This window comes from Rana temporaria, chromosome 9 (genome assembly GCF_905171775.1).
Source record: "Rana temporaria chromosome 9, aRanTem1.1, whole genome shotgun sequence".
Classification (NCBI taxonomy): domain Eukaryota; kingdom Metazoa; phylum Chordata; class Amphibia; order Anura; family Ranidae; genus Rana; species Rana temporaria.
The window spans coordinates 65,845,067-65,872,380 of NC_053497.1; the positions used below are offsets into that span (position 1 = coordinate 65,845,067).

The 27,314-nt window shown below is 41.9% G+C and overlaps 2 protein-coding genes across 3 annotated transcripts in view; one reads left to right on the plus strand and one right to left on the minus strand.

The window, feature by feature from the left end:
* Positions 1-19,306, plus strand: part of DOCK11 (dedicator of cytokinesis 11) — a 333,222-nt gene extending 313,916 nt beyond the window's left edge. For both annotated transcript variants that reach the window (XM_040323688.1, XM_040323689.1), the window contains 2 exons: positions 2,053-2,191; positions 18,929-19,306. In XM_040323688.1, the coding sequence (XP_040179622.1) occupies positions 2,053-2,191; positions 18,929-19,015 (226 nt within the window). In that variant the 3' untranslated portion in view covers positions 19,016-19,306. The remainder of the gene's footprint in view (positions 1-2,052; positions 2,192-18,928) is intronic.
* Positions 1-27,314, minus strand: part of LOC120913614 (interleukin-13 receptor subunit alpha-1-like) — a 292,879-nt gene that overhangs the window by 2,224 nt on the left and 263,341 nt on the right. The window lies entirely within an intron of this gene.

Sequence of the window (27,314 nt, forward strand, 5' to 3'; positions counted from 1 at the left end):
CTGAACTCAACATAATTGAAAATCTATGGATAGACCTTAAAAGAGCAGTGCGTGACAGACAGCCCAGAAATCTCAAAGAACTGGAAGACTTTTGTAAGGAAGAATGGGCAAAGATACCTCAAACAAGAATTGAAAGACTCTTGGCTGGCTACAAAAAGCGTTTACAAGCTGTGATACTTGCCAAAGGGGGCAGTACAAGATATTAACTCTGCAGGGTGCCCAAACTTTTGCAGATGCCATTTTTTTTGTTTTCTGTAATTTTGAAAGTGTAAATGATGGAAATAAAATATAACTTTTTTTGACATATTATAAGAATGTCTAATCTGTAATTTGATGCCTTTTGGAGATTTTTCCATCTTTCCTTGGCTTCGTTAGGCACATTAATACAAATTTTTACCTGGGGTGCCCAAACTTTCGATCCCCACTGTAGGGCCATATGTAGAAATATCCATGAAGTAATATGGAGGGTTCCCTTCTCCACCAACCCTCACCAAACCGCAATGCAACTCCATTATAACGGTGGTATAAGTCCTTATCCTACCACCATAATGCAGTTGTTTCAGTAGGGAAGCATTATATTTGCAGGTCAGAATGGTAACTTCCATGCCTCTAGCTTGAGATTAGATGGCGGAGGCGCAGCAGCACATTAAGATGGTGTCACTCTGCTTTTCCTCCCCAGCAACAAGTTCCTTGTCAGTACATATTCATGAAACCCATCTGAATGGCTGCTTGGTGCAAGCCAGGGAATTACAAAAGCTCATATGAAATTCAGACACACTATTTGCATTTAAATATACTTTTCATAATTTTCATAATTGTATCTAGGTGGGTTTTTATTTGCATGTTTTTTTTTTATATCTGACTTCAGTTTTTAAGCAGTGGTTTGTTTTAATTGAATACAGATCCCTTGAAGCATGTTTACTTTTAAGTCCATTTGTTAATAGAATTTACATAAATCTTTCCATTGTTTTTCACTGAGCCTGCTGTGACATTGAAGTTACCTTTTAGCACATGTTGTAGTTGTGCCAGTGTAGGTATCTATTCTAGAAAGAGCATATAACTCATTGCTCAAGAATTATTGTCTCACTTTGCTCTCTAGGTTCATGGGAAGTTTTGTTTCACTCAACTACAAATACAGTTCCAAAATTGTTGTCTCCTTTTATGCAGGAAACATACCTTCTGAGAGCAAGTTTGTGTAGAGAATAGAAAGCTTGCTGATTTGACAAAATCCACAGGTAGTTTAACTCTCAGAGAAGACATAAAGCAGGACACAATAAACATTATATTGCCAAAAGTATTGGGACGCCTGCCTTTACATGCACATGAACTTTGGGATAGATTTAGGGACTTTTATTTATTTTGATTGTTTTTACTAGTAATGGTGGCGATCTGCAATTTTTGGCAGGACTGCGACATTGCAAATCTGATCCCAAATTACACTTTTTTCGGACCAGTGACATTATTACATTGATCAGTGCTATAAAAATGCACTGATCAATGTAAAAATAACACTGGCAGGGAAGGGGTTAACACTAGGAGGCAATCAAGGGGTTAAATGTGTGCCCTAGGTGTGATCTAACTGTGGGGGGATGAGACAATTCTACTTTATGAAAAGGAAAAGGTTGTATTCTTTGGTCAAGGAATGTTCCCACTGGCCCATTAATCCGCCACAGGCAAATAAGTAAGAGCAAGAGGCCTTTGTTTTTGTAAAGATCAGTGGGGAGAATGAGTTGAGAATAAATATTTATTCAAGTATAGTGCTCAAAATCCATTAAATATTGGGACAGAGTAACTAATATAACATAAGGATAACATGAAGTATTACTGTGTGCATCAACAATCGAAGTACTTTCCGAATGGAAAGTCACAAGTTTGGTTAAAGTATTTGACTTAGACCTGAGAAATAAAATATTTGATAAACTTCCTGGAGAAGGTCAACAGAGTTTTTCTTGAGCTCAAAAGCGGATATAATTGTAGAAAAAACACTGAATGTTAGCTTGAATAGAATTTGTATTAATCAAAATTGTTTTCCCTTTTCCTATCTCCCTATAGGCAGTTTATACATGCATGTGGCACTGCATTGGATGTAAATGAGCAGATCATTAAAGAGGACCAATTTGAATATCATGAAGGATTAAAGACAAACTTTAGGGATATGGTGAAGGAACTTTCTGACATTATTCATGAGCCAGTAAGTACATCCAATTCTGCACTAAGCTCTAACAGGGTTATTCAACTGAACAGTGTGAGAAGTTTCAATGAAGTTCAAATTACAGCAAGTTGGACCAAATTCCCCAGTCCCATCCCTGATTCAAACACCTCAGCCCCATCCCTGATCCAGTGTCTGGTGCGACAAGGGACATTGCTAGGATTGTGAAAGACATTTCATTTCTGCACCCCCTGTCTACAGCTCAACTCTGTGCCACCTTATTGATCATTACAAAAGATACATCTGGCATAGAAAGAGGGAATGGAGAAGTATGAGATTATTGCGGTGCCAAAATAGAAACCAAACAAGGCAGATATATAAAAATAAAAAAGTTTTATTGGTTACACAAAAATAGAAAAGTTTAGTTCAACCATATGAGCAGTATACAAATATTGTGGGAGCAATACATGAAAATACAAGCCAATGGTCAGGTCTTCCCAACTAGTTTCACCAATCCTTTGGCTTCATCAGGGATTTTATGACGCGACCATCACAATAAATTGCTTTAAAGAGATAAGACATAAATAGTATTATCAATTCATTCATACAATACATCAATGTAACAATATTCATGATTCTTAGTGTAAATATAATTTGGCTGGGAAATGTGGCGGAGTAAAGAAAGCCCAGGTGTCAGTAAACAGACCCCATGGGGTCCCACGCCCCCGCAATGAGCCCCACATAGTGCTAAAACAAGCACTCAAAACCCTGGCAGGTAAGAAGATTGAAAACCTACCCTCAGCTGCCCAGTGAACCAAGTAGAAAACCCAGGTTGCCTGAGAAAAACTACAAATCGAGGAGCCCTCTGGTGGTAGCTATCTAGTAAGGAAAAAGTCAATGTTAAAAAGAAAAAAGGAGGTTTTTCGATAATCATTGTTACTCAAATAAGTATGTATAACACAGCAATATTGATTCATGAGGGCATACCTAGAGGAACTTGTGGTTGAGATAAAAAAAATATAAAGAAAAAGCAGAGACGCTGAACAGATTGCTTGTACAGGTGTATCTGTATAGGAATTGAATCAGACAAAAACATGTATTAATTAGAATTTATATATAGAGTCTACAATGAGGGAAAGTATGGACTTGACAAAAACGGACAGATATTTAAAAATAGCAGCAAAAACTCACGGCATATGTCCAATTGGATTGGGTGACTGAATAGTGCCTGGGTCTAAATAGTGGGCTAAAGGTCACCCAGTTCTAAAAATAAAGATAGAGAGTAGGCAGAGAAATAAGTCTTGATTCAAAAGAAAAAATACATTAACTAACCAGGGAGAGACGTTTCAGTCCAGAGGCTTACCCTCAGCAGCAATTGTGTATAGTGCAGCGTCCCTGCAAAGTAGCACAGTAGACGAGTGAATGAAGGGCTTTAAATAGCCCCTCGTTACAGCTGGTGAGTGACGTAATGACATCACGGATGGGCCGCGGGAGTGAAGCGCGCATGCGCGAAAGCATGCCTACAAGCCCCAAGGTGCTATGCAGCCGCGTCATAGCGTCCTGATGGAATAGACGCCTTAGCTGACACAGAGCGCACATCTGGGGCACAGCGGGCAGCAACCCGATAGGGAGAGAAAGGGGAAATACATCTCTAGTTCTGGCATAGAACTACACATCAGGTGTTTTTATTTTTCTATACAGTGCAGTGTGCACAGCATGCTGACTAGCATCTTTGCCTGTCTTATGCCCCGTACACACGATCGGAAATTCCAACAGCAAAAGTCCGATGTGAGCTTTTGAACGGAAATTCCGACTGTGTGTATGCTCCATCGGACTTTTGCTGTCAGAATTTCTGCCAACAAAAGATTGAGAGCTGGTTCTCAAATTTTCCGACGATTTGACGCATACTCGGAAGCATTGAACTTAATTTTCTCGGCTCGTCGTAGTGTTGTACGTCACCACGTTCTTGACGGACGAAAGTTCAGAGAACTTTTGTATGACCGTGTGTATGCAAGCCAAGCTTGAGCGGAATTCCGTTGGAAAAACCATCCAAGGTTTTACGATGGAAAATCCGATCGTGTGTACGCGGAATTAGGCTTCGTTCACACGTGATGTACTGCAGTGTACGCCCATGCGAGACCATGTTCACCCACTTGGGGATGCACAGGTTTTCCATGCAGGCAGTCCCATTCATGTTAATGGAGAATGTGAATTGAGACAGGACAAACACTCATTGCATTGTGCATTCAGAGCCATGCATCCACACCAGCACAGATGTTATGTACATTTGCAGTGCATTTCAGAGCAAAAATATGTACAAGGGACACAGATCGGTCTCCTCTCCAGAGACAGCACCGCTGTCTCTGTGTAAAACGGCAATGAGAGATGATCTCATATGTTTACATATGAGATCATCTCTCATTGGCCGCACAGATCGCATTGCAAACGGCCACTCTGAATGGCCGTTTGCGGCGATCTGTAATTGGCTGTGTCCAAGGGACACGGCCAACACAGAGTTTCCCTGCTGCGCGCTCTGGAGCGCGCGCAGGGAACGCCCAAAGGGGCGGACGTCAATTGACGTCCTGTTGGATTTTGGGATCCGCGCTGTAGCCGTCATTTGACTATAGCGCGGGTCCCAGGAGGTTAATTTCACTTTAAAGTGGATTTTGACTTAAAATCTAAAGTATTCCTACATAAATGTGCCAATCCTCTTATAAAAAGCAACAGAGAATACAGTGGGGAAAAAAAGTATTTAGTCAGCCACCAATTGTGCAAGTTCTCCCACTTAAAAAGATAAGAGGGGCCTGTAATTGTCATCATAGGTATACGTCAACTATGAGAGACAAAATGTGGAAACAAATCCAGACAATCACATTGTCCGATTTGGAAAAAAAATATTTGCAAATTATGGTGGAAAATAAGTACCGTATTTGGTCAATATCAAAAGTTCATCACAATACTTTGTTATATATCCTTTGTTGGCAATGACAGAGGTCAAACGTTTTCTGTAAGTCTTCACAAGGTTGTCACACACTGTTGCTGGTATGTTGGCCCATTCCTCCATGCAGATCTCCTCTAGATCAGTGATGTTTTGGGGTTGTCGCTGGGCAACACAGACTTTCAACTCACTCCAAAGTTTTTCTATGGGGTTGAGATCTGAAAACTGGCTAGACCACTCCAGGACCTTGAAATGCTTCTTACGAAGCCACTCCTTCGTTGCCTGGGCGGTGTGTTTGGGATCATTGTCATGCTGAAAGACCCAGCTACATGTCATCTTCAATGCCCTTGTTGATGGGAGGAGGTTTGCACTCAAAATCTCACGATACATGGCCCCATTTATTCTTTCATGTACACGGATCAGTCGTCCTGTTCCCTTTGCAGAGAAACAGCCCCAGAGCATGATGTTGCCACCCCCATGCTTCACAGTAGGTATGGTGTTCTTTGGTTGCAACTCCGCATTCTCTCTCCTCCAAACATGAGTTGTGTTTCTACCAAACAGTTCTACTTTGGTTTCATCTGACCATATGACTTTCTCTCAATTCTCTTCTGGATAATCCAAATGCTCTCTAGCAAACCGGGCCAAGACATGTACTGGCTAAGCAGGGGGACACGTCTGGCACTGCAGGATCTGAGTCCCTGGCGGCGTAGTGTGTTACTGATGGTAGCCTTTGTTACGTTGGTCCCAGCTCTCTGCAGGTCATTCACTAGGTCCCACTGTGTGGTTCTGGGATTTTTGCTCACCGTTCTTGTGATCATTTTGACCCCACGGGGTGAGATCTTGCGTGGAGCCCCAGATCGGGGGAGATTATCAGTGGTCTTGTATGTCTTCCATTTTCTAATTATGTTGATTTCTTCACACCAAGCTGCTTGCCTATTGCAGATTCAGTCTTCCCAGCCTGGTGCAGGTCTACAATTTTGTTTCTGGTGTCCTTTGACATCTCTTTGGTCTTCACCATAGTGGAGTTTGGAGTGTGACTGAGGTTGTGAACAGGTGTCTTTTATACTGATAACAAGTTCAAACAGGTGCCATTAATACAGGTAATGAGTGGAGGACAGAGGAGCCTCTTAAAAAAAAGATACATGTCTGTGAGAGACAGAAATCTTGCTTGTTTGTAGAGGAGACCAAATACTTATTTTCCACCATAATTTACTAATAAATACTTTCCAAATCAGACAATGTGATTGTCTGGATTTGTTTCCACATTTTGTCTCTCATAGTTGAGGTATACCTATGATGACAATTACAGGCCCCACTGTATATAAAGATATGAGAAAGCCTAGGCACTCCTTATCTGTCTAGCCTCACTGGAGTTTGATAGACATACATTGTCTACTTCTGCCTGCGATTATTGGATTACATGGATTACATTGATGGAACAAAGATATTGTGCAGTGTCGAGAAAAAATTGAACCTGGGACAAAAAGAATAAATGCAAGATGCTTACTGTAAAGGCTATATCATTCACAATTGACTTGTCCCATACCGTTTTAAGCATACGATTGCCCCAATATCAAGGTCTGCTTTAAAGTGGAATTAAACTTAACTAGTAAAAAAATTGCAAGCAATAACAAACTGCCTGTTATTGCAAACTGCAATAACAAACACCTGCCTCTTTACAGCCTTCTATTGAATGTACACTGAGCTGCGCATATGTAGCTCAGCGAATATTCCTAGAACACTCTGGCTGCCTCAGGATGACTGTCTCCCATGGACATGCATAGATAGACGTAATTTTCCCAATAAAGATGCCGAAAACCTGGCACCCAAATATAGACAGGGAGAGGATGACGTCGACCAGCAAGGGATTTTCTAGAAGTTAGAGGTGAGTTTTCTTGAGAATTTTGTTCCACTTTAGGTTTGCCATATGTTGGATATTACTGTTTAGATATTGTCCCCCTGTGCTTTTTATAGCTGCTAAGTCGTATAATTTAAGTTTTGCGTGTCCAGATATCATTTCCTGTGTTAACACTGCAGACATTACAGTAGTTGATATATTGGACCCCTTTCCATTGACAAGAGGAAGAAATTAGTCAATTACAAGACATGGCCCTGGTTCCTGAAAACTTACAATAAGACTTTTATCTCACCTACAATGGAGTATGGTGCCAGGAAATCTATTGTCATTTACAAGGTACAATAATAGCCGCAAAAGGAAAAGTAGCCATTAGCCTTTGTATTGCAGCAGCTTGATGCATCTGAGTAGCTGCTAGTAGTTTGCTGACAGGAAGAAAAAGCAAACTGATGACTTTATCAGTGTAATAATGCTCCTTCACTGCCCAAATAGCACACTTGGGATGGGTTGGTGATTTTACAAAGTAGCGTTATTACTGCAACAAATGCTAAATGGTAATTAAGACAAACAAGTTTTCATACAAATACAGGCAGAGTATGCTGTGTAGCAGAGTGGCATATTTGCGTCCCCTAGCCCCCCTCCCCCTTACCTGTCTCTTGGTTGTTAAGGAAGCTGTCAGCTTCAAAGCTGACAGCCTCCTAGCAACCAGTGATGCTGACAGTGGGTGGAGTCTGATGGAGAAGCTGAGACACTAATCATAAAAGTTGATTGACAGCAGGCAGTGGGTTGGTTTTATAGCCAATAGTAAGTTGCCTGTTGGCTATGTATCTACCCATTGCCTGCTGTTAATCACAAGGGATCTGCAGATCTGATGGAACTAGTGTTTTTGAATCATCATCAGGCTTTGCTCACCCAGCTAAAAGATTCCTTGGCTACTGTGATGTCTGTGTGACAGCTGCAGGGGCGGGTGTTTTGCTTGCATCTAGTAAGGTCACGTTGTGGTAAAAGCCAAGGAAGCTTAGTTCTTTGCTGTGTATTAAAACGTTTACAATATAGTACAATACTCTGCAGCAAATATGATAATTCATAGGGATAAAAAGTACAAATCATTTAGTGATAGAGAGATATCGGGAAGCCTGGGTCAAAGGTATACCTCCATGGGGGCAGAGGGCCATGAAATGATAATTCCTCCCTTAAGATAAACCAATGGTAACATGGGACTTCTAATGGTAAGACCTGCAGGAGTCCAGGAAATGTAGAAGGGAGGTTTCCCATCCTGCATCTCTCCCCACCGTGCAGTCAAGACCACGGTGCAGGCAGGACACAACATTTTTGCTTTATACAGAGTGCAAGAGAGGGTCAGGAATAGCAAGAGAGAGTAAGAAAAGTAGGAAAGGAGGGGGAGGGGAGGGAGGCAAAAAATAATTAAAGGGGTGGGAGTAGGGGAAGTTGCTGGGCCAGCAAGAGCCAGTTAAAGGCATAGAGGAGGTCAGTCCCCAGAACAGTTATCAGAGAACACAAACATGTTCCAATGGAGCCATGTTTTGAAGTACCACTTTTGTTTATTCTGGGCAGTCAGTAACAGGTCCTCCATCCTGTTGAGGTCCTACACTCTATTGATCTTGCCCCAGGTTCATGTACCTATTTACAAGTACATGTGTCTGTCATAATGATAAAAAGGTAATTTTCGCGCCAACAGTTAAATAACGTGTTGTGAATAAGCATTCCTTTGGCTATATTTTTTTACTTACAACAGTAGTATTTTATATACTTGGTTATTTATATTTATTTTTTTATTTTTATTTATTTCACTGTTAGTATCCAATTCACTAATTGTTTTGAAATACATGTCTGGGATCACAAAGTTTATGTTACACCCACCACTTTATTAGCCACCAGATTATTTTGGTGACTCACATCTTTAACAGCACCCCCTATCACCCAAACATGTATCTGTCACCTGCACGAATATTTGTTATGTGGAGGCATGATGGAATTCTAAAGAGTGTCATAGATACTTGATGGAATACTGTGATCATGTTCCAGTATTTCAGGAGAATATACATAAGATAATGCCACATTTTAAGGTTTTCATTATAAACCTTCCTACCACCCCCAGGTGTTTTTCTCCTGTATAAGATGTGCATTGATCATGTAGTTCCACGGTGCCATTTCTTGCCCTGTATACACAGTTTGTTGTAAAACTTCACATTCTGGTGTCAACAGGTTCTGCCTGTGTTCAAACATGAGGCATGTGGCATGACACTGCACAGGTTAATACATGACCTCTGTCTGTAATCTAATAGCTGGCACTTTCTGTGAAGAAACTAAATATCTCACAATCCCTGGGTCTCTCAGTGTAGCACTGGTGCAGGTACAGTAATTAGATCTGACACAGCCACAAACAGGCAGAGTATTCACAGAGATCGCCATGCTGAAAGAGTTTGCTGAGTTTTCATCACATTAGCACTCACACATTTGTGATACAACACAGAAAAAAATGTGAGGCGTGGATTTGATGATGTGTGACCTGAAACAAAAAGTCACCTGTCCCTTTAGCAAATAGGGGCAAGCTAGGTGAATGAATGCATTAACATGAAATGAAAAACATTTGAAAGAACAATTATTTTAAGGTTAGTACCCTCTATTGCCCCCAAACAGCTGGTCGGAACTTGCTTTATGAAAAATATTGAAGTGCAGAGTGAGAAGTAATTTACACTATCCATATAAATCAAAAACCTTTTTTGTTTAATAATGGTACAGTTTTCCAGTACAGTACAGGGTGCAGGACTTGCTTTACAGCATTCCAGTATTCACACCCTGTGCATAGCTTTCATATAATTACATTTCCTTCTAAATCAGGTTTACTTTATTTTTTTATAATGCTGTATAATTTGTTTCTATCAGCATCAAATTTGTAGATTTAGGATGCAGGGCACTGCATAGTAATCAATCAGCTTCCAGGTTTTATTGTCAAAGCTTAACTGAAAAAGCTGAAGTTAGAAGCTGATTGGTTACTATGCGCCAGATTCTGTGTGCTCCCGTTTTAGTAACTATCCCCCTATGCTCCCACCATTGCTACATGTTGGCCTCAATGAATGAACATTTACATCATCACTCTTCTTGGATTGATGTATTTGCTCTTCCAGCTCATGTTCTCCCTGTTAAACTGTTTGCTGTACTGTTGGTTCTTCATTTTCAAAAGGGGAGAAGGTGGCAACTTTTATAAGGTTTTCTTTACATTCATTTAGTTCTTTGAGTTGTAACTTATCGGCTCCCCAATACTCTTTTTGCTTAGCTGTCTCATTGATTATGGCGGTAGTGCAATTTCATCAGCCAGTTTTTTTTCATATTTTTTAAAGTTGTTTCCTCTGTAGCTGTCAACGAAACAATGGTACTTTATTGTTTCATCGGGGGTTCATCTGCACATACAAAACACTTGGACACTTAAGACATACTTTTTACAATATGTATTTGTTTTACCAACTTAAAGCAGAGTTCCAACCAAAAATGGAACTTCCACTTTTCGGAACCCTCCCCTCCTCCGGTGTCACATTCGGCACCTTTCAGGGGGGAGGGGGTGCAGATACCTGTCTAAGACAGGTATTTGCACCACTTCTGGGTATCGACTCCCGCGGGAGTCACACCCCTTCGTGTCACCCCCCCGCTGTCTTCTGGGAAACACACTGTTCCCAGGAGAGAGGGGGACCAGTGACGAGCGCCACGCTACTCACGCATGCGCAGTAGGGAACCGGGCAATGAAGGCTTCACTTCCTGATTCCCTCATCGAGCATGGCGGCGGCAGCATCCGAGGACTTTGCGGGCGTGCTGGACAGGTAAGTGTTCATTTTTTAAAAGTCAGCTGCAGTATTTGTAGCTGCTGGCTTTTAAAAAAGAAAATTTCAGGGGGTCCTCCGCTTTAAAGTTTAACTCAGAAACACAGCTGCTGTCAGTGCTGTATAAACTGTATGTAGGATCAGCTACTTGCAGTATACAGCAATGTGTTCTGGCAGCAATAAAAGGATTTCCTGCCCCATTCCTGGACAAAAATTGAGTTGGGCCGAACTCTGCTCAGCCATTCACAGGTGGAGATTGTGATGTCATCCACCGACCTCAGTCAATCAGGGGAAGCCTTGTATTCATTCATAAAAATAAAAGGCTTCCTGTGAATGGCTGAACAGTGCTCAGTCTGACTGATCCTGGGAGCAGGACAGGAAGTCCCTGCACTGCTACCAGGACACAGCGCTATATGTAGATGTTCATACAGCACTGCCAGCAGCCGCATTTCATAGTAATCAAAATAGTTAGTTGGGCCAGCTTGGCCCAAATGTACGATTTAAAGTAACACAAAACCTGAAGTTAGGCTTTAAAGTGAACCTTTCCTTTGCCCTTGCAGGATGAAAACCAAAGGGTCATTTAATTTTCCCTTGCCTACTACCCAGCCATATATAATGATTTTTCCATAGTTCTGTGCTGTTTCATTCACCTGCCTGGAGAAAACACCCATCTCAATGTGGACTCTGACATGTCATTTTAGACCTTACACAAGCCTATCTTTCCCCTAGTGCCGTAAGCGACTTTTACTTTTTTCTGCATGGTCCAAAAAAAGAATCACTTTAAAACAAACACAAGAATCAATTTATAGCACAAATAGCACTAAGCCATAAACACTCTAACTATTGAAAATATCTTGCACTCACAGTGGTTGACACATGTGAACACAACCTAGCTAAATGCCTAATTAACCTTCAAAGAAGCAGATGACCAATCACTCTTTACTGCATAACCCTATCTGTAAACATACATTCAGGCGAAACAATTCTGGATATGTATTGAAAAGACTCAAACTACGGCCCTCCAGCTGTTGCGGAACTACACATCCCAAGAGGCATTGTAAAACTCTGACATTCACAGACATGACTAGGCATGATGGGAATTGTAGTTCCTGAACACCTGGAGGGCCATAGTTTGAATGCCTTATACCCACATATCCTTCAGGTTTCTGTGATACGTTGCTTACCACAGATCTTATTAGAGGCTTTCCACAAGTTTGGAAACCTGGATGAGACCAGTTTAGGGTTCTGTGTGCATTTTAGAATTACCACACTTTATGTGGGTTGGCAAATGTTTGGGGTGCCATGATGTTATTGAAGGGCAAATTAATCTCTAAAATAGGTACAGTAAAACCTTGGTTTGTGAGCATAATTTGTTCCAGAAACATGCTTGTAATCCAAAGCACTTGCATAGCAAAGTATTTTTTTGCAGGGTATAAAAGAGAAGAGAGGCACCTCTAAGAGTAGCAATAAGTTGCTAAATGTTGTATCTTCATTAAATGTAACCATACTGCTACACTTAGAGGCGCCTCTCTTCTTTTTTATACTCAGTTGTGACATGACGCTACTCTTATATCAAGACATCGCTTGTATATCAAGGCAACATTTATTAAAACATTTTGCTTGTCTTGCAAAACGCTCTCAAACCAAGTTACTCTCAAACCAAGGTTTTACTGCATTTAGTTTATTTACAATTGAGGGATGTACATAGAAGAAAAATGCTAACTAAATAATAAAAACAGTGGGCCATATTCTCAAAGAATCTCCGCCTGCTTCGCTTAGGGCACTTACACTCCGCTGTCCCAACTTACTGGAGCAGGTGTTGTATTCCCCAACCACTTGCTCCATAAGTTGGGACAGCGGAGTGTAAGTGTCCCGGCGTAGCCTGGCGGATCTCCAAGGGGGCGGCTTCTATTCAAATGAAGCGCGCCCCCGATGCAAAAGAACTGGGCATGCGCCGGGCTGCAAAAAGCCCAGTGCGCATGCTCCAGTTCTCGGCGGAAAACGTCAATGACGCCGACGTGTGCGTCATTGACGTAAAGTCGTATTCAAGAACGACTTACGTAAACGACGTATCCGACGAAAAAACACGACGGGGACCCGACGCCATCCGTAACATGGCCTACGCGAGACTTGCGGAAACTTACCCCTCATATAGCAGGGGTAAGTTTCCGCTTACGCAAACGACGTTAGCGACGGTTACGCGGCGCGAACTCGTTCGGGAATCGGCGTAGAAGGATCATTTGCATATGCAAATGACTCCTTCACGTAAATGCCATCTAGCGGCGGCCGGCGTCATTGCATTTAAGATACGCCAGTGTAAGTGACTTACAGATGGCGGATCTTAAGTGTATCTATGCAAAAATGATTCTGAGAATCAGGAGCATAGATACACTGGCCAAAAAAGGGAGATACGATGGAGTATCCTGAGATACTCCATCGTAACTTCTCTGAGAATATGGCCCAGTAAGTATCGTGGAAGGGGAAATGAAATGGAGGAGCTAACTGTGCTATTATCCCAATGGTTCTTCCAGCAAACTCCATCAGAGTACTATTTATCAGAGGCTCAGCCAGTGTCATTGTTTTTCAGTATCTGGTAGATGCTTTATGACTTTCATTGGTCTTAATGGAAGGGAGTGTGGTGCGGAGGCAATAATTCACACATTCAGGTGCAATATAAAGTTTGTATTGAAGTAAAACAGTTCTCAATAAACCCGGTGGGACAGCTACCCAGCTGGGCAGACTCAGTTTCAAATGACATGAAGAAGCAGTTTTCAGCAAACCGACAGCTTCTGTTGAGAGGGGACAGAATGCAACCTGGCTGTCTAGTGCCAGTCAGGAAGGTATCTGGAAAGATGAGACCCTAAGCTTTCCCTCCTTATTGGAAACCTTTCCCTATCGCTAGTACTGTCCCTAACAGAAGGGCTACCTTTCCCTATACTACCTGCTTGCATAAAGTGCGCCAAACCCAGGGGCCAGGGTTTTAAATAGACTCTGCCAAGCCTAAGATGGCTACCAGAGTCACATGGGCAACAAGCAGCCAATCGTATTGCTGCCCAGTGACTCAAGAAACCATAGAGGAACAATGCTCCCCATGACTTCCTTTCCCTTTGCATTGCGGCTGCTGTTGCTGGCAAGATCACCAGATCAAAAGAAAGGAGAAATAGACTGTAAAAAATATATAAATTCACTTTTGAGTTTATTTCCAGGAACTTGAATTCCTCATGCAAATTGTGTTACAAATATTAGCTGTCTTTTGGTGTACAAAGTTTTGTATTTGACTGTAGAACATAGTACAGCTGTCTGTTGTTTATTTATATTACAAGGGCCCTCAATCATCTCCCATCTATTCAAATCATATGCAAAGTATGAAAATAAACACTGCCGCTTTCTAATAAAGACAGCTTGTTTAACAGTAATCGAGGTTCAGTGCAAAGGCAAAACTAATCTACGTTCAAACATTTAGCATGGGTGATAAATGAGCTCATCCAGAATGGATGGCTGGACTGGTGATTATATATAAAGTCATCTTTTGCAGGTTATTTGTTTTATAAAAAAAAAATGGCAAAAGTCAACTGGAAGTTGGACAGAGATAAAAGACACACACAACTTAATGCAGGTCTGTAATTATTAATAAATGCATTTTTAAATGCAAGCATTGTAAATACATGCATTTTGATCAGGTATCGGCCTGCACTATTGCAGTCCCTGTACAGGAGGTTTCAATGTAACAGAAACTAAGTGCACAGGGAGCAGCACAAGAATCCAAATAGTTCAAATGCTAATGAGGAACATGCTGATAGTAGAAGAGAGTGGAGTGACAGTGTTCTAAGCTCATCACTGTGCTGCTTCTGCTTTCACCGTCCAGTCACATGCTGGGATGGGCTCAGGATGACCTGGGCTCAGAGAAAGTAGGTTTAATGATACTGACCATCAGACTGAAGACATCTAGCAGCAGAAAAAATGTACTGTAGGAAAAAATTTTGGACTGAAGCTGAATATTGCAGCAAAATGTGGTTTTGTTATGTTACCTTTTAATGGCATATCCATTTTGTGTTGTTGTTTTGGGTGAAGTTCTGCTTGAAGGTGTAGCACATGAAATAGCAACAACGATGAATGATTTTTTTGTAACTAATAATAGCCAAACATGTCATTACTAAAGGCTGAGATAGCAATATGTTGATCTAGGGAATTTATCCAGCTGCCCCTGGAAGGTCAGGAAGGAATTTTTCGTACTTTTCAGGAAAGGAGCTGGGGAGGGGTGTCTTCCTCTAAACCAAAACTGCAGGAATTGTAAGAAGTTAAAGTTAATCTGCCTTCATTATTTTAACTCTGATTAACGATAAATGTGACAACATGCAACAGTTATCATTAGCTTAAAAAAAAAAAAAGATTCTATTAAAGTGCAAATAATTTGGTGCACTTTTGTTCCTCCTAAGCAGTCATGCAGCCCAAAGCAATTGTTTCTGGAGTAAGTTAGGTTGATTGCTGTGAACAAGTCCACTATTTTCCTTTTATACTGTTAAATAAAGCAGTATTCCATGGATGACATATCTCAAAGCAGGATCATTTTTTTTTTAATCCTACGTTAAGAAACACAGGATGAAAAAATTCTCGTATATTGGGTTATGCTGCTGCCTTCAGGAGATTGGATACTGGCAATCAAAAGCTGTAAGAATGTCCCGGTATATTCCCCCACTCCTGGCATGCCTTCTTTTTTTGCTGGTGTGTTTTTTTAGAACAGAAACCTTTTCTTAATTCTTTATTATGATTCTTTTTCTTCTAGCAAATTTCTTCCGTTACTGTAGATCCTGAAGTGGCTTATTTGCAGCTTTCTGGATTGCCTAATCCGCAGCATTGCCATAGACACTGTACCCAGACCCCATTGAGAAGAAGTGGGCCTGGTTTGTAATGTGTCCTTGGCTCTGCTGAAGGATCTTGCCCAGGCACCCTTGTGCAATGCGTGAGTCATCCACAGAGTGCTTTAGGAGTCCAGGGCAATAGTACAACCCTGGGCTTGAAGACCCTTTTGGGGGGTATGACTGTCAGAGGGGCAATGTTTTTTCAAAGACCAGTTCCTGGCTTATAGACAACCCTGGCTGCTAAGGACACAATGCCCATACATAGGTGTATGAATAGAACCCAAGACATGCATGTCATAGGGTACTTGGACTACCTTCAGCTGAAGGACTCCTCAGCTGCAACCTTGTCTGCCAACAAGGACTATTTTGTTTCTTGATAAATTTGTCTGTTTAACCACTTCAATACAGGGCATTTTCACCCCCTTCCTGCCCCGACCAATTTTTAGTTTTCAGCGCTGTCACACTTTCAATGACAATTGCGCGGTCATGGAACACTGTACCCAAATGGAATCTTTATTTTTTTTCCCTACAAATAGAACTTTCGTTTGGTGGTATTTAACCACCTCTGCGGTTTTTATTTTTTGTGCTATAAACAAAAGAAGAGCGATAATTTTGAAAAAAAAACACAATATTTTTTACTTTTTGATTTAATAAATATCACAATTAAAACAAAAATCACAATAAGCATATATTGATTGGTTTGCGCAATAGTTATAGCATTTACAAATTAGGGGATAGATTTATGGCATTTTTTTTTTTTACAAGTAATGGCGGCGATCTGCGATCAAGGGGTTGAATATGTTCCCTGGGAGTGATTCTAACTGTAGGGGGAGGGGACTCACAAGGGGAGGAGACCAATCTGCGTTCCTCTGTACTGGGAACACACTTCAGTCTCCTCTCCTCTGACAGGACCGTGGATCTGTGTCTTTACACACACAGATCCACGGTCCTGCTTTGATCGCGGACAATCGCTGGTGCTCCCTAGCCGCCTGGGAAGCCATCATATGACGTCCACCCAGAGGGAGGGAAGGTTCCTGCCGACGTCATTTTACAATGACTCGGTAAGGAAGGGGTTAATTAACTTTCCAAAGTCTGCCCTCCAGCACCTATGCTGTTTGGAATATCTGGGTGTAATTGTGGGCACAGCCCAATGCAGACTTTTGCCTTCCTCTAGAAAAGATTGCATTTTTAAGGATTCATATGCGAACACCTCAGATTCAAAAGCCTCTGCATGAGGATTCTGAGCCTAATGATAACCTCCTTCAAGGTAGTTTCCCTTTCCCAATTTCACTCCAGGTCACTTCAACTCAACATTCTCACATCATTTAACAAACAGAGACACTCTCTGGATTGTCCAATGCATTTACCTGCCAGGCTTCCCTGGCATGATGGATCTTCAACTGCTATGGAGTAGGGAAGGTCATTCCTTCACATGCCCTGGAAGATGATGACAACAGATGGGGGTGGGGAGGGGGGGTTAGAGCTCCCAGAACCTGGTCCATGAAGGAGTTAAGACTCCCCCATCTACATTCTAAAACTGAGAGCCATCAAATTAACTCTACAGCACTTTTCAAAATGACCCCGTCAGGATTCATGCTAAAAGTGTGAAAAGGAAGCTGGAGCTTTACCTGCTTGCTGGATAGAAGACTACATAATATTAATATGTTATTTTTCAGTTTAAATACGTTTAATAAAGTTATAAATCTATGGCTGGATTCAATGATGGCTAACAAACTTAGCATTCACAAAGGATACAGGTATGGGCCAGATACACTGCTATACCCAGAGTCACATTGTGGCCATACGTAATAGAACACATATAGGCAAGCAAAAAAGAAACATGATAGCCTGATCAGATATAATACAGTAATGCCGCGTACACACGATCATTTTTCGGTATGTAAAAAACAAAGTATTTTAAAAATGTCATTTAAAATGATCGTGTGTGGGCTTCACATCATTTTTCGTGTTCTGAAAAACGACAAAACAAAATTCGAACATGCTGCATTTTTTAACGACGTTTTAAACAATGTCGTTTTTCGGGTTGTAAAAAATGGTCGTGTGTGGGCTAAAATGACATGAAAAACCTGCGCATGCTCAGAAGCAAGTTATGAGATGGGAACGCTCGTTCTGGTAAAACTACCGTTCGTAATGGAGTAAGCACATTCATCACGCTGTAACAGACAGAAAACCGCGAATCGTCTTTTACGAACACAAAATCAGCTAAAGCAGCCCCCATGCAAATGATAGGCCGAGCGCCAGACAGGTACGTATCACGAACTGCGCATGCGCCGTGACGTGGACGCACCCCCCTGCGCCTGCTCATAACCATGCCGGCACAACTGCCTAAGCTACGCCGAATCATTGCTTACGCCATGAACATAACGTACGCCCAGCCAGACACACGTCCAACGCACAATACGCCGGCTTGTGTTCCCTGGTGCAGACCTGAGCATGTCTGTTGCTGGGTTGCACCTCCTTTATGGGGAATAACTTTACGCCGGACGTACAACTTACACGCATCTCGCGTAGCATGCGCCGGGCACACGCACATTCGTGAATCGCCGTATTTCCCTCATTTGCATGTTTGAATGGCTGATCAATGGGAGCGGCACCATGCTCCCAGCCTAAATGTACGCCCCCCCTACGCTGGCATAAGCAAGATACATCGGCAGGGTGTAGCCTGTTTTTAGGCGCATATTAGTTTGTGGGTCTGGCGCACAGATACGACGGCGCACATTTGCACTTACGTTGGCGTAACTTATTATACGTCGGCGTAAGTGCTTTGTGAATCTGGGCCGAAATATTCCTTGAATCCACAATCCACTTGGGGCCCAGTGACAGCAGTGCTAGTTGCAGTGAATAATGAATTCCAGGGAGTAAAATCTAGCAGCTCAGCCATCTCGCAGAAAACCTTATGACAGGACTGGCTTAGGAGGAACTTGCAGGCAGTAAAATAAAACCAGTATGGAAGCCAAGTGTTAGACGGTAATATGCTTACATGATTAGATGTGCACGTGAGACCGAAAAGAGGTTCAATTGTAGAAGCAAGAAGGGTTTGGGTCTAAAGTAGGGACAAATGGAAACTGTGATCTAGTTGTAATATGTGAAGTGATGTAAAACAGAATACAATGTGTGGTATAACTTTTTCATTTTCTTTAATGCTTCCATCGGACAGCTGTGAAGGTAATTTCAGCAACTCGTACAAATTGTTTTTTAACAGCATCATCATCATTTATCAGCATTTGACCCCATTGTAATCATATGATCTCTGCAATTTTCTGCTTACAGATGTATGAAGATTACAATAGTAATTCTTCCTGGATGCAGAATTCTCTACATGTCTTTTGCGCCATCAGCGGGACTGCATCTGAATAATCGCTCTGCAACAGCAAAATACAACCCACCTTTCACCTGTCTCAGGAATAACCCAACACAGACTTTTGTATTGATCAGTGGGAAAAAGATACGTTCTGCCTCAGCAGAATCACAGGAGGCTTTTTCCGGAAGACAAATAATTGCCACTGAGAAAATATTCTGCGGTTGCAATTGTATTGAGAGCTGTTACTGCTACTGTATACTTGGTATATAATTATGTATAGTAAAAATATTAGCAGTATTCATGAACATGTATGGATGTGTTATTAAAGATGCTTTTTGCTTTCAGTATTAGGAGGGAAGTCCCTTTAGTGGAAGAATAATATGATGAGGTAGTTCCAGTCTCTGGAACCCCATTTTTCTGTGATTGAGATAGACCTGTATCACATGGGCTTCATCTTGTATAAGAGCAGAGTGAAAAGCAAGATTTGACAAAGCATTTGCTGAGCTTTAAGCAAGCTTTGTTGAAACTTTTAAAGTATCATTTATTGCCAGTTTGTAATGTGAATGCTGATTGCCACTTTTAACAAGCTGCTAGCAGGCTTCAGCACTTCTTAAAGCGATTGTAAAGTCTCATTTTGTTTCCTATAAAAATAACAAACATGGTCTACTTACTGCCTATGTTACAGTGGATTTGCACAGAGCAGCCCACAGATCCTTCTCTTCTCAGGTCCCTCTTCTGGGCTCCGGGCCTCTCCCTCCTGTTCAGTGCCCCTACAGCAAGCAGCTTACTATGAGGGCACCTAAACTGATTCACAGCTCCCTGTATTCAGGCATAGAGCCCCGGCCACGCCCCCTCTCTCCTGATTGGCTAGCTGTTTATGTTTGACAGCAGCGACAGCCAATGGCACCACCGCTGTGTCTCAGCCAATCAGGAGAGAGAATCTTGGACGGCTGAGACACTCGTAGACATTGCTGGACAGAGAGGGACATCGGGTTAGTATTAGGGGGGCTGCTGCACACAGAAGGCTTTGTATCTTAATGCATAGAATTCATTAAGATAAAAAAACTTTTGCCTTTACAACTCCTTTAAGACTAGTTGAAAGCCTGCTGAAGCCTACTTGCAGCTTGTTTAACCACTTTCCTACCGAGTCATAGTAAAATGACGTCGGCAGGGACCTTTTCGTCCTTCAGACTGGACGTCATATGACGTCCTTGTATTCCCGACCGCTAGGGGGCACGTGCACCGGGTCCCGCATTGCTCGGGATCCGGTGCGCGTGCCCGGCAGCAGCGATGCCCGCAATAACGGAAGGACCATGGATCTGTGTGTGTAAACAAACAAATCCATGTCCTGTCAGCGGTGAGGAGACTGATGTGTGTTCCCAGTACACCTCCCCTTGTCAGTCCCCCTCCCCCTACAGTTAAAACACACTTTAGGGAACATATTTAACCCCTTCAGTGCCCCCTAGTGTTAACCACAGCCAATCACATTTACACAGTAATCAGTGCAGTTTTATAGCACTAATCACTGTGTAAATGTGAATGGTCCCAAAAATGTGTCTGATATGTCTGCCGCAATGTCACGGTCACAATAAAAATCGCAGATTACTAGTAAAAAAAATAAATCGCAGATTACTAGTAAAAAAAAAAATGCCATAATTCTATTCCCTATTTTGTAGACGCTAGAACTTTTGCGTAAACCGATCAAATACGCTTATTGCGTTTTTTTTTTTACCAAAAATATATAGAAGAATACGTATCGGTCTAAACTGAGGAAAAAAAATGTTTTTTTTTTTTTAAAAAAATGATGATATTTATTAAATCAAAAAGTAAAAGACATTGTGTTTTTTTCAAAATTGTCGCTCTTTTGTTTATAGCGCAAAAAATAAAAACCGCAGAGGTGATCAAATACCACCAAAAGAAAGCTCTATTTGTTGGAAAAAAAGGGTGTCAATTTTGTTTGGTAGCCACGTCGCACGTCCACGCAATTGTCATTCAAATTGCGACAGCGCTGAAAACTAAAAATTCAAAAATCAGTACGCCCATTAGAATGGCATTTTAAAAGCTTCAACAAGTATTACTGAAAACTCTGCAAATGCTTTGTCAAATCCTGCTGTTCACACTGATTTTATAGAAGCTGAAATTCATGTAAAACAAACCATAGGGTCAACTGAAGTGCTAGGAAAATCTTGTCTTTATAGCTTTACTTAAAGTGTTACTAAACCCACAAAATTAAAAATCAGTGTGTGTATGCAGTAAAGCATGCTTGTTATATTCATTGTGAAGCCTAACAAGTTAATCTCTGCCTTGTGTAAAAAGCCTGTTTGATCCTGTGTAGTCTGATCATCTCCTTCTTTTACTGTCCCCAATCAATCTCCTGATTGAACAGAGCCTTGGGGGCACTCTGCACATGCTCTGTTTGGTTTGTATTGCTAAAGAGTTTTTTTGGAGGAGGGTGCATCAGCACTGGGCCAATCAGCACTGTCCAGATAGAGGGTCAGGGGTCCTGAAGCCTCATAGGACAGTCAGAGGAGAATGAAAACTCCTTCTAAAAGCTTTAACCAATGCTTGGCTGGACACTGATAGAAGTCACAAGACTGCTATGTTCTGCTGAGGAGAAAAAGTATTTAACAGTTTATATTTACCAAAATTATTACATTTCCATGTTCTGTGTACTGTAGGAGCCCAGCTATATGCGGGGTCCTGGGTTTAGTAACACTTTAAAACTATTCTGGTTTCAGAAGCTTTATTTTTATTGACAAAACCCAACAATTCTGGTCAATTCTGAGGCAGAAGAGCAAGGTTCCTAAAGATGGGACCTCAGGCATTGTGTATTAATGGATCACGATTGTGAAAATATTTGTATTCTGATCGCTATATCTGGGAATGATTGCAATAATAGTGTTCATGAATTCATTTTTTATTTTACATGTTATTATTTATTTTTCCCCACAATGAGCTGCGACCAAGCTGTCCAACAAAAGCGACGTATGAAACAATACTATCAGAGCTGAACTTTTACAACATCAACGTTGTTAAAAGTAAACCATGTAAATAAAACCTACTTATTATAAGTTCATCTGGAGCATTTTTAGTTTATCCAAATCCATATAACTGTCACTTTTGCTGGACAGCTTGGTCTGCATGTAAATATATAGAAAACTAGAAGGCATGTTAATTTCAAATAGATGATCTAATATACAACATACTATCAATTAGTAATTTACTGTCTACAGAATACAATATTTTTCATGATAACAGTTCTTTAACACCCCAATTTAAGAGGTTTCCTTTTAAAATAAATAAAAGCCCTCCAAACTTTACCTATAACTTATATGGGCAATGTTTTTTAGTGCAAGTCCTAGGGACTCTTCCACAGATTATGTTTTCCTTTATCTGCACAGATAATTTAAAGTAACTGAAGGCAAAAAAAAATGTTTTAATAGAGTGGAGCGGGATTAGAACACCTGTCAGGTTTTTATTGCGGTCTGTGTCACCATTAGGCTGGGTTCACACTACTACACTACTTTCATCCTACTTTGCTCTGCTACATCGGTCCTACATTTATCCTACATTGGTCCTACATCCATCCTACTTTCATAAACAGGATACTACTTTGGTCCGAATTCAATGATATTCAATGGGCCTGAAGTAGGATCAATGTAGGACCAAAAGTAGTACAGGGAGCATTTTCAAAGTCGGACCGACTTGTGTAGGACGCTACAAGACGCTCTCATAGGGAAACATTGAACACAGAGCAAAGTAGGATGAAAGTAGTGTAGTAGTGTGAACCCAGCCTTAGGGGGATTCACCCTATCTATTTATCATGTTTGCTGTTCTCCCTGAAAGTAAAAGTAAATGAAAATGTCAAATTTGGGGTTTGTCCCTAGAATAGTAAGACCCCTTTCACACCGAGGCATTTTTCAGGCACTTTAGCGCTAAAAATATCGCCTGTAAAACACCTCAAAAATGCATTTCATACTCCGGCGGTACGCTTTCAGCACTTTAGAAAAAGTCCTACAAGCAACATCTTTGGGGTGGTTTGCGAGCGGTGTATACACCGCTTCTCCACTGCCCCTGCCCATTGGAATGCATGGGCAGCACTGCCAAAGCGCTTCGGCTGCGGCGCTACATGCGTACTTTTAACCCCTTCTAGGGGGTTAAAAGCACCCCAATCCTGGCCAAAGCACCACTATAACAGCGGTAAAGCGCCGCTAAAACTAGCAGCGCTTTACCACTACCGTCCCAGTGTGAAAGGGCTCTAATAGAGGGGAAATCTTGGGTTGCCTCAATTTGGAGAGATTTCCTATAGTTTCTGTTTTGCCTATGGGACACCGGCACAGGCAAAAAAGCTGACAGGGGTTATAACCTTTCCTTACTGCAGCCAAAACGAACGCCTTTAGTTCTGCTTTAACTTGTCTTGATGATGAACAGTTCCTACTGAGGAAATCCTGAAAATATGATAACTCAGGGTTACTAGAGGGCTAAGCTTGAGAAATGCTAGTTAAGCCCTGTCCACAAGGACCTTCACCTTGTATAGGAGCAATATGAACAGCAAGCTTTTACAGAGTATTTGCAAAACTTTTATCAAATTACGAGCAGCTTTCAAAAAGCTTTCGGAACTGATTTTTTTTTCAGGGCTTCAGGTAATGCTTGCCAAAAGTTTGCTTTGAAAAAGCTTGCTGTACACACTATTCTTATACAACCTGAAGCCTATGTGAACAAGGCATTTGGGCACATCTGCATTTGCAACCAACTACCAAATCACCAGATCATTCACCGTCATTATGAAAACAAAGCAGTGATATTATGTATTTATACAAGGTTTATATAGCTTGTATGTGCTATTATGTAGCTCATCTATTTGGCTAAAATTGTCAAAGATTTAACAATGATTTGCTGCCATGTGGGAGCACAACCCACAATCAGAGCTGTGCCTAGAGGGTACTGGATGAATAATCATGAAAGTGTAGTCTTTCAGTTTACTAATAATGCCTTAATAAGTGTAATTACCACCACAGCATAGGATCTTGGGATGAGAGAACCAAATAACAATAATAATAATAATAATAATAATAATAATAATAATAACAATAAAAAAAACACAAGAAAGACAATGACATATTAAGTCAGGGTGAAAAAAGACTTAGGCCTCGTACACACGACCGAGGAACTCGTTATAAATGAAACATCGTTTTCCTCGACGAGTTCCTTGTTAGGCTTGTCGAGAATCTTGACAAGCTTTCTTTGCGTACCCAGAGGCGATTCAGTTCGCATGCGTTGCGCTATACAAGTCATTCATTCATTCATTCATTCATTCACTGTCAAGACAAAATCTTGTCTTTCGCAAACGCGGTGACGTACAACACGTACGATAGCACTATAAAGGGGAAGTTCGATTCCACTGGCGCCACCCTTGGGGCTGCTTTTGCTAATCTCATGTTACTGCGTGTTAAGTAAAAGTTTTGTGAGAGGCGATTTGCGCTTTTCAGTCTGTTACAGCGTGACGTATGTGCTATCTCCATTACAAGTGCTACTTTTACCGAAGGTGCGTTCCCGTCTCATACTTTATTCTGAGCATGCGCGGGTTTCTAAGCATACACACAAACGTGTTTCTTGTCGTAAACCAGCCCGACGAGAAACACGACGAGGAAATTGAGACCCCGACGAGGAAAAAGAGAACTTGTTCTCTTTTTTTCTCGTCGAGTTCCACAACAGTTTTCTTGACAAAAAACATACACACGACCTTTTTGCTCTGCAAAAAAGCTCTGCCACCAAGTTTCTTGATGGATTCTGTCGAGGAAAACGGTCGTGTGTACGAGGCCATAAGTCCATCCAGTTGAACCAATAGGAAAATGAAAGAACAAATAAGGGAGTCCTTATAATACAGATACACTATGTGGCCAAAAGGTTGTGGGCGCCTTAGGCCTCGTACACACCAGCGGATCTGTCCGCTGCGTCCGCTGCCGGATTTCTGTCTGATGGTTGTACACACCATCAGACAGAAATCCGCGCGGACACGATACGCGGTGACGTGGCCGCGACGATGATGCGGCAACGTGCGCGGCCCTGGAAGGTCAATGCTTCCACGCATGCGTCGAATCACTTCGACGCATGCGAGGGCTTTCAGCCGATCGGACATGTCCGGTGAGTCGTACAGACGACCGAACATGTCCGACGGACAGGCTTCCAGCGGACATGTTTCTTAGCATGCTAAGAAACATTTGTCCGCTGGAAACTGTCCGATCCGCCGGACAATTGTCCGGTCGGCCGTACACACGACCGAACATGTCTGATGAAACTGGTCTGTCGGACATGTTCGGTCGTGTGTACAGGGCCTTACGTTCACACCTACAATATGGCTAAAGGATAAATTAAACTAAAATAAATTAGTATAGCATTTCCAGTGAAACGCTTGAACATGCAAATGCAATTCATTTAACAAATTTAGTGTGGAAAAACTGCCCTGACCTCCAAATTAATACTGGTAACTATATTAATACCCCTGGTTTTGTAATGGGATGTCCAACAAGCTTACATAGGTGCGATGATCAGATTTCACCAAAGGTAAATCACCTACCTTTAGTCATACAATGCTGCACCTCATAAGGCACTTAGCATTTGCTTGAGTTTCTTAGGCTCCTTTCAAACTAGTTTTTAAGCTGTGGCTCTATATAGAAGGTGCAGAGGATTACATGCCAATCACACCAATGTCAGTGCCTGCAAAAACTCCCTCTGTGCCATGCGCATTGCATAAAATGCTCCACCTACAGGAGCAATGCGTTTAGAGTTGTATCCTAATGACATGCTTATGATTAGTGGGTACCAATACAAAATCTTTTTGGTGGAAATGTAAGCTTAAAGGGGTGGTTCCCCCTAAAACAAATTTCTAACAATACATTCGGAAGACTGCTTACACTGCGGGTAGGCTGGCTTTTTTTTTTTTTTTTTTTGTACATACCTCGATCATATCGCATATCGCCGTTTCATCCCTCGGCTTCCGGATACGAGTCTTGCTGGACCTAGTTGATTGACGTTCCTCCGACGGGCGCATACTGCGCATCACGACTTTCCGAAGAAGCCGAACGTCATTGCGCAGGCGCCGTATAGAGTCGGCTCTATACGGCGCCTGCGCAGCGACGTTAGCCTTCTTTCGGAAAGTCGTGACGTCACGTATGCGTCGGTCGGAGGAACGTCAATCAACTAGGAACGCCCACCGCCACAAGACTCATACCCGGAAGTCGAGGGATGAAACGGCGATATCGAGGGATGTACGAAAAAAAAAAAAAAAAGCCAGCCTACCCGCAGTGTAAGCAGTCTTCCAAATGTATTGTTAGAAATGTGTTTTAAGGGGGAACCACCGCTTTAAAGGAGAAGTCCAGCCAAAGCTTGTTTGTCTGTACTTCTCCTATGGACCACAGGAGTGCAGTGACCCGTTTTCAGCTGGGAGCAGGCTAAAGTCCACTCTCTGCTGACGTCACAGGTGTCAGTCCAGGCACCGCGTCATCGCGACAATAAAGTCTGGTTTCGCCAGGTGCCTGGACTGACACCAGGCTCAGTCTTTCAGCGAGCCACTGAGAGTCTAAGACGGCCGCCCCTTCCACATCCCAGCGCTCCAATGAGCGGGAGGGAGAAGAGCAGAGGGCTGTGACTGACGTCTACAGCTCTCTTCTCACGGAACTCTGAAAACCAAGCGATCGGTGGTGTTCAATCACTCGGTTTTCAGTGTAGAGGCGTCAAGGGACAGATGCAGCATCAGACCGATGCTACATCCACCTAGGTAAGAATAAAACTGCAAAAAAAAATAATAACAATTCTTTACTTCTCTTTTAAAGAGACACTGTTTCTGAAATGATGTTTTCTAATGAAAGTGTCTCCTTAAATCCTAACTCCATCTTTCCTTTCACTTTAAATAGTTTGTTTGGGCCAAGCTGACTCAAACAAAGTATTTCCTTTACTAATTTCTGCAGCGGCTGTCAGCGCAGTATAAACTGTAATTATAAATGACTGTGAGTACCAAACAAAAATCTTTTTGTGTGACTTGCACTCTTAAAGAGACTTTTTTCAGGATCCATGTATTAAACGAAAGTGTTTCTTTGAAGTTCCTGAATTTCTTTTGCAAAGGTAGAAGTGCCAGTAGAATCTTCAGTGTCTGACACTCCTTAATGGGCCCCCTACCCCCAGGGCAGTAGGAAAATTGGATTCAATGGAGGCAGTACTGGTAAATATAAAGCATGTATTTAAATCCTAACTCCATCTTTCACTTGAAATAGTTTGCTTGGGCCAAGCGGGCCAAACAAGCCATTTCTTTTACAAATTGCTGCGGCTGCGGTCAGCGCTGTATAAACTGAATATAGC